Source organism: Gossypium raimondii, chromosome 13 (assembly GCF_025698545.1).
Source record: "Gossypium raimondii isolate GPD5lz chromosome 13, ASM2569854v1, whole genome shotgun sequence".
Taxonomy (NCBI): Eukaryota; Viridiplantae; Streptophyta; class Magnoliopsida; order Malvales; family Malvaceae; genus Gossypium; species Gossypium raimondii.
This window is the reverse complement of record NC_068577.1, coordinates 56,157,467-56,165,220: the sequence shown is the minus strand read 5'-3', so window position 1 is coordinate 56,165,220 and position 7,754 is coordinate 56,157,467. Positions and strand designations below refer to the sequence as shown.

Sequence of the window (7,754 nt, the reverse complement as noted above, 5' to 3'; positions counted from 1 at the left end):
ACGCCTTACATATAAGTCCAATAAGGGGTTTGATTAGATAAAACTGAGTATTATTTCTCTTTTTTTTTCAAATTCTTTTAATTAATGAAATTTGAATTCAACCCTTAATTTTAAATTAAGTACCGTATAATATTTCCTTTGACCAGTGCGCCTCCTTGGTTTTGCTTGGTTAATCAAATTAAAGAACTGGGTGGGTTTCTCTTAGCCTCGTCACCTTTGGGAAAATGCTATAAATAAACCTAAGTCCCAACGTAAAGAGAAACCAAGTTAGTTTACAAGCTCATTTAGTTCAAGAGAACATTTCCTTGGAGCATAAAAAAAAGTTTAGAACATGGGTGTCCAAGCTGAAATTGAGTTCCCAGTCATTGAGTTCCGTTCAGCAGATTTGGAGCGGGGAACCGATGGGTGGCACCGTTTGTGCAAGAGGGTTCGAGAGGCTTGTGAGACTTTCGGCTGTTTCGAGGTGGCGTATGAAAAAATATCGACGGAAGTTCGAGAGGAGACATTTGGGTTGATGAAAGAATTAATTGAGGTCCCAGTGGAAAGGAAACAAAAGAACGCTAGTCCCATGCCTTATCATGGCTGGGTTGGACCATGCAATCAGGTTTCTTTGTTGTATGAAGGCTTTGGACTTGGAGATGCCTCCAACTATGACTCTGTTAAAAGCTTTGCTCAACTTATGTGGCCAGATGGTCACCCACGCTTTTGGTAATCAACAATAATTCTTTTACCTTTTAAAATATTATCTCCGTTTAAGTTATTTGTTCTAGTCATTTTGGGTTCAGATAATTTTTTGTTCGAGTTAAGCGAGTTCAAGTTATTGACATTTTCTTTTGACTTTTGTCTCAGCAACACCATACATACAATGGCAACTCAAATAGAGGAGTTGAATAAGTTAATCTGGTTAATGTTAATCGATAGTTATGGATTGGGGGAGAAATGGGAGTCAGTGATGATAAACTATAAAACGCTAGTGCGGTTTATGAAATACATGGCCCCTCCACCAGGGGAGTACGAGAGAGGACTCTTTGCTCACACTGATAAACCTGTCAGCACAATCATTTGTGATGATCATGTTTCGGGGTTGGAAATTGAGGTCAATGACGGTCAATGGATCAAGTTGTCCTTATCTCCTTCTTCTTTTTGCTTTGTGGTTGGGGATCCTCTCAAGGTATATATATATATATATATATATGGGGTTAAATTTTGATTTCTAATTTACTCAAAACTTAAAATACTTGCATGATCTATGTGAATAGATTTACTTATTGATGTTGAATTTTGGAAATTGAAGGCATGGAGTAATGGAAGATTAAAAGCGGTAAATCATAGAGTGATGATGAGTGGGGACAAAGATCGACTTTCTTTAGCAGCCTTCGCCATTCCCGTTGAGGGTACCATAATTAAGGCACCTAGAGAGCTTATAGATGAGCAACATCCTCAGCTTTACAAGGACTTTAATTTCATGGACTTCTTCCTTTTTGCCTTTTCCGACCCGGCAAAGCACATCGACTCTGGCGAGCAGCTCCAAGCTTTTGCTTCTCTCTCACCACCAATTTCCAATTAAAAACATGTCCATTTCGATAAGTAAAAGCCCTTGGCTTTAAATTAATGTTACAAATAATAAACTTGAGTTTTATGCTTCCTACAAGTAAAAATACGTTGTAGAGATTTTTATTCCACTACATGGAATACTTAATTTTTTAAAATAAATAATAAATGAAGAGCTTTAAAAATAATTTTACAGTGCACTCCTTTTATTATTATTATTATTTTGGTAAATAAAGTAATAGAGACTATTACAAACAATTCATTCAGTCCTAATCAATCTCTCTAAATCATCATAAATCAACTCCAAAACATGATCAGTTCGTTGCAAGAATTTGTAAAAACCTAGTTTCCGTCTAAGGGCCTATGCAGCCAAAGCATCCGCAACCCTATTACCTTTCCTGTTGATATGTTGTATCTTCACTTTCCATTGGTTCTGAATCAATTGTTTAACATCTCGAGCCACTGCATATCGAGATACATCTGACGTAGAGTTTTGTAGCACTTGGATAGCATCTAAGTTGTCCATATTGAGGACCACCTTTCTAATACTCATGCTCCATGCTTGTCATAGACCATCATTAAGCTCCCCACAGCTCAGCTTCTACAATTGAACAGCTAGAATTTGAAACAAAAACCGGACCGGGATAAAGTTCTATCACGTGTAACATTTTTATTGACAAATTTTCGTTAGAAATATTAGTAAATAATATTAAAATACACTGCTTCAAATTAATTTATTAAAATTATTGAGAGTAATTAAGTTGTTTGATTTAATACATTATATAACATACTTTCTTTCTTTTTTCTCAATAAACAGATGATTTCATTGTATAAAATAATGATTCAACAGCTTAAATCCACAATCAGCAACTATCAATACAAGTCTCAACAGAGATACAGTTTTTTAGATTCCATAAATAAGATTATGTGGTTGATAGTAGAGTAAAAAAAAGTACATTAGCATTTGGGACACTAACAATGTACTTTTTTATTCCACAGGCAACTTTAAAAAATTACTATGTGTTTTTTTAAAATATTTTATTATACCTGTTGTAGGCCATTTTGCCCGGGGCCCAAAACTCAAACCAACCAAAATCACCAACCCAAACCCAAACCATTAACAACCCAAATAAGACCCAAGCCCAAGACCCAATCTAAACCTAGCCCAGTAACCCATTTTCAGAAAAAAAAAAGAAAGAAGAAAACCTAACCCTAGGTGCGCCACACCTAGGGTCTTCTGACCCCTAGCCGCTGCACGTTTGCCACCGCCACTGCTGCGCCACACCTGCCACCACCGGCTTCACCCACTTGCCTGCAAGAAGTGACAACAAATAGATTGAAAAAAAACCTTGTAAAAATGGCTATAAAAGCCATAATAAATCCATTGTAAAAAAAAAATTTGGGATTTGAGAAAATTAAAAAAAAAAATTTAAGGTGATATTTTCGTTTTATTTTGTCTTATCATTTTTTCTTTTTTTCATTTCGAAATAAACGCATAAAATAAAAAAAAAAAGAGGCATTTTTACCTTTTTCCCTGTCGCTGGAGTGTTTGGAGGCCGAGGGTCTGCATCGGAGAAAAAAGGGGAAGCTTTTCAGTTTTTGGACCGCCGTGTATGGCGGTATCGGTGCCAGCGACCGGCGGCCGGCACGGTGGCCGATGACCGGAGCTTAAGCCGGTGCCCGGAGAGGGAGAGAGGGTTTGGAAGAAGGGCAATGAAAATGAAGTTTTTTTTAAAAAAAAATTGTTTATATAGCAGGGCCAAATGGCGTCATTTTGGCCTGTGCACATAGGTCCAAAAACGGCACCGTTTTGGCCTTAAACCCGATAGCTGACCCGACCCACTTCAGGATCCGCGTGTTTTCGCAACCAATGGGATATTTGCGCTCCTGGCCCTTTCGCCTTTTTGGGTTGTTTCAATTCAGTCCTAAATTCACTATTTTTATTTTTAAAGATTTTACCCTTTAATTTCACTCTGCATTCAATTTAGTCCTCGGTTCACTGACTTCGTAGAGAAGGGACGCGTGTCTGAAAATCAGAATAATTGCTTATTTGGTCCTCGTTTGTTTTCGCACTTTTCGTTTTGGTTTTTTTATTTGTTTACTTTATTTAAATTTATCTTTTAAATTTGGTTTGAATTATGATTAAGTCCCTAAATCAATTTAGCTTATTTATTTATTTGATTTTCTTATTTGGCTTGTTTTATTTTTATTTTGCCCCTATTATTGTTACTTATTTATTTATTATTATTTTATGTACTTTCAAAAGTAGATTATTATTATTATTATATTTCTATTTATATTTACTTATCTAAATTTTGAATATATTTGTCTTATTATACATTCTTATTATGTAATTACTTGCATCTTTTGTATTTTTTTAAACTTTAGATTATTTGCTATTCTATTATTAATATTATTATTTTTATTATTTACTTATTTATATCTTTTTTCTTTTTCAAACTTTGTTATATATATATATACATAGATTTTTTATTTTTATAATTTTATTATTGTCATTATTGTTTTACTTTATATTTATTTATTTATTTATGTGTCCATTATTATTTTTAAAACGTTTTAGTTCTATTTGTTTATTTACTTATTATTTTATTTAATTGATTTGTCCTTTATTTATTTATTTATTTATCTTATTTTTGTTGTTGTTGCTTGTATTATTTATGCTTACATCATCGTATTCATTATTGTTTTGTTACGCATATTAACACCGTGTTTTATTTCTACTATTTCGTGTTAGATTGATTTTATTTGATGCATAAATCATGACTTTAAAACAAGTAAAATTACATATTTTGAGATTCGAAAAGGTCGTGCCCTAACTTACGGGGTTTCAATCTTCTCGATAAATCCAAATACACGAATCTTTTCAAACATAAGTTTTTTAAGAAATCTTGGGAATTAATAAAAGATCGTGTTCTAACTTACGGGACATGATTTCTTTTCCAAACCCGAGATAATCAAATCGAATATCTTTCAAATAAATAAATCTTTCGGCATTTATTCTCGTATCGGGAATTTAAGATATTATGTCCTAACTTACGGGATATAATTTTCTTTCTCGATTAACGTGAAATATGCCTTTTTTTCTCGAAATTTTTAGTATTTCAATAAGGGATTGTATTTTAAATCTCTTTAAGGTTTTCAATCTTCGACACTAAGACATTAATTAATCAACTAGGTACCAATTTTGGGCGTTACGAGGGTGCTAATCCTTCCTCGTACGTAACCGACTCCCGAACCCGTTTTTTTTATTTTCGTGGACCAAAATCATTGTTTTAATAAAATCAAATTGTTTATTAAAAACAACCACTTTTTGAGGTGGCCCGATCACACCTTATCAAAAAGGATTGGTGGTGACTCCCATATTCGTTTTCATTTTTAAAATCCAAGTCGACCCCGTTTTACCAAAAAAATGGTTTCGACAGCTTGATGACTCCGCTGGGGATCCAAAATAAGTGAGTCAAGCCACGAGTTGATTACTTTTTGTCTTTTTGTCTAAAATTGAAAACTTGGTTTAAATGTACGACCCTTTCGTTGCATTTCATTCGTCTTTATTTCGATCTTTATCATTGTGGTTTATCATTGTTGTGTTAGTTTAAGTTTGGATATATTTCTGCACATTGCATTGCATGACCACTCGGTCATACCCTTCTAAGTGGGAGTGAGAAACTACGCCTTCGTGAGGTTTTCACCTTTGCATGGGATAGTGAATCGCTTTCAGGATACATCCGTACTTCTGTCTTCGTGAGATTTTCATCTTCGTGCACCCATAGGGAAATGTATCCCCCTGAACTAAACTCTGTCCGTATGAGCCTATAATGGGTGAGGATCGAGGAATCTGCCGGTTCGGGTACCTTTACTTTAGAACCAAACCGCATAAAGTAAGCCTTAAGAGCCCGCCTTAGGTGGAACCATACCAAACCCCTAGTGGTCACCTGAATAGGTACTTTATTTTTCTTGCTTACTTTTGCCTTGTACTAACATGTTTTGTTTTGGTTATGATTACATTGCATTTTCATCATAAACAAGAGGTGTTGATTCATGTTCGATTGCTAAATAGAGAGCTTGTCATGGAAAACGAATTTCTTGATAAAGTGGAAAATAATGCGGTTGTCCGAATATGGTCCAAGAAAACACAACAAGATAAGGATGATAGTCCAATGGAGGACTATACGACTTTGATTCGTTGCCCTAGGATTCAATTCGACAAAGACCATTCGAGAGTCGTCAACGTCTCGACCTTTTTAAAGAAGTTAGCGAGCATCACAAGGATGAGTGAACAATGAGTCGCGGCCAGGATCAAGCAAAAAAGAGCTAGTAGAGGCATCCATTGGAAAATTCACGAGATTTATCCTAACATTCAGATGAAGAAAGGGATCGTTGTCTTCGCTTGGAATATGAGGGCAAAGTCGTATATATATTCGCTTTATGTAAAGAGATTTATTTTCTAGTAAAGTTGTTCTAATGGAATTGAACCAGAATCAACGTCTCTTTTTGCATTCATTTCATGCATTTGCATTACATGACATTGTATGCATTAAAATCTACCAAAAGAGCTTAATTGAGTAAAATTATTTCAGAGCTAATCTGGAAAAACCAACACCCTTACGGTACCCGAGCAAAAATAAAAGACATGGACCAAATATTGGAAAAACTTGAACAACTCCAAAGGGGGAGGCAAAACCAACTATAGTTGCAAATACAAGAGCAGTTAGCTAAGATCCAAAAAAATAGAGTTTTGTGAAGGGCTAAAAAAAACATTCACATCAATGCCATACGTGAAGACAACTGAAAGAGGACCTTGTTAGATATCCACCCTTACAAACTTGCGAGTGTTCTAAATAATCAGATTGCAGAAGAAATTTTTGTAGTATTTAGAGCTTACTTAGAGTAATGTTCAGAACACACTTGTTGCTTTTAGCCCAGAGGCAATAAGAACTCATTTGTAAAATAGGCTCATGTTTGAACGTCATTATTTTAATACATCTTTGTGATCATTTTTTAAGCCAATATTCTTTCATCCTTTTTGAATAATCATTTTTTATTCTTTCATTCTTTTTGATTTTCTTCCAAATCATTCTTTCATTCATTCATAGCCATACTGTACATTCATACATTCTTTTGCACCTACAATAGGTCCCTGAATATCAACGACATGAGTGACGCTGCTACAGACTCAGAATCTCCTTTTGAGCGAGACATGTGTTTAGAGGGATCTCATGACTTTGAAGATGACATAGATTGTAGCCTATCTCCAGACTTATTGAGGATGGTAGAACAAGATGGAAAATAGATCCTACCTTACAAAGAATCAATGGAATCCATGGCTTCTCCCTATGTGGGATATGGAGGTCATTAGGCCGATCTCGCCAAAAGATTCTGGAGGTTATCGATTCATCTTTGTGGGTAGAAGCCGCTTCATATGCCAATGTCACAAAGTTGACAGTCAGTAAATTTTTGAAAAAAATCATGCATCGGTATGGAATGCCAAAAAGGATCATATCTGACAATGCACTAAATTTGAACGATAGTATCATATCAAAAGTTTGCAGTCTATTCAAGATTAACACCATGTCATCCCAAAGTAAACAGTGTTGTGGACGCAAAAAAAAAAACCTCTGCCGGGGCAATGCCTTTCTCTTGGGCTTATCGCGGTTTTACCTATTAAAGACAAGATTTTTTCTCTCTGAGTTTTTTTGAATCTAATCCTGATTGAAGAGGAATGTTCAAAGTTATCCATCATGGTCAAATGTGCCAAAAGCAAATGATGCGAGCTCACAAAAAAAAGGTTCACCCTAGAGGATTCCATGAGAGGGACCTGGTATTGAAGAAGATCATTCCCATACAAAAAAGAACTTCATAAGAAAGTGGATGCCAAACTGGGAAGGACCTTATGTGAAAGGCCTTATCTGGAAAAACATTGATTTTGATCGGAAGTGATAACAAGGACATGCCTAATCCTATGAGTTTAGATTCAATAAAAATATATATTTCAAAAAAGAAGAAGAAGGAAAGAAAAGAAAAAGAAAAAGAAGATGCCAATGTGAAAACCCACAAAGGGCGCCTTGAGACCAAAAGGGATTTGAGTTGAAAACCTGAAAAGGTCGGCTCAAATTTTGATCAGAATGGGACATGAGGTGATCAGAGCAGCTCAATTTTTGATCAGATTGGGGCATGTGGTGATC

The 7,754-nt window shown here is 35.2% G+C and overlaps 1 protein-coding gene across 1 annotated transcript; it reads left to right on the top strand.

Annotated features, from left to right (window-relative positions):
* Positions 1 to 255: 255 nt before the first annotated feature.
* LOC105781762 (2-oxoglutarate-dependent dioxygenase AOP2) lies at positions 256 to 1,739 on the top strand. Its single transcript, XM_012606279.2, has 3 exons — positions 256 to 708; positions 850 to 1,171; positions 1,295 to 1,739. The coding sequence occupies exons 1-3, from the start codon at positions 332 to 334 to the stop codon at positions 1,565 to 1,567; spliced, it is 972 nt and encodes a 323-aa protein (XP_012461733.1). The 5' UTR covers positions 256 to 331; the 3' UTR covers positions 1,568 to 1,739.
* The last annotated feature ends 6,015 nt before the right edge of the window (positions 1,740 to 7,754 follow it).

Bases quoted from the DNA above. Each gene is read 5' to 3' on its own strand.
- LOC105781762 (XM_012606279.2), top strand. From the start codon at position 332: ATGGGTGTCCAAGCTGAAATTGAGTTCCCAGTCATTGAGTTCCGTTCA. The intron at 709-849 runs GTAATCAACAAT...CTTTTGTCTCAG, and splicing joins GATGGTCACCCACGCTTTTG to CAACACCATACATACAATGG. The intron at 1,172-1,294 runs GTATATATATAT...TGGAAATTGAAG, and splicing joins TGGTTGGGGATCCTCTCAAG to GCATGGAGTAATGGAAGATT.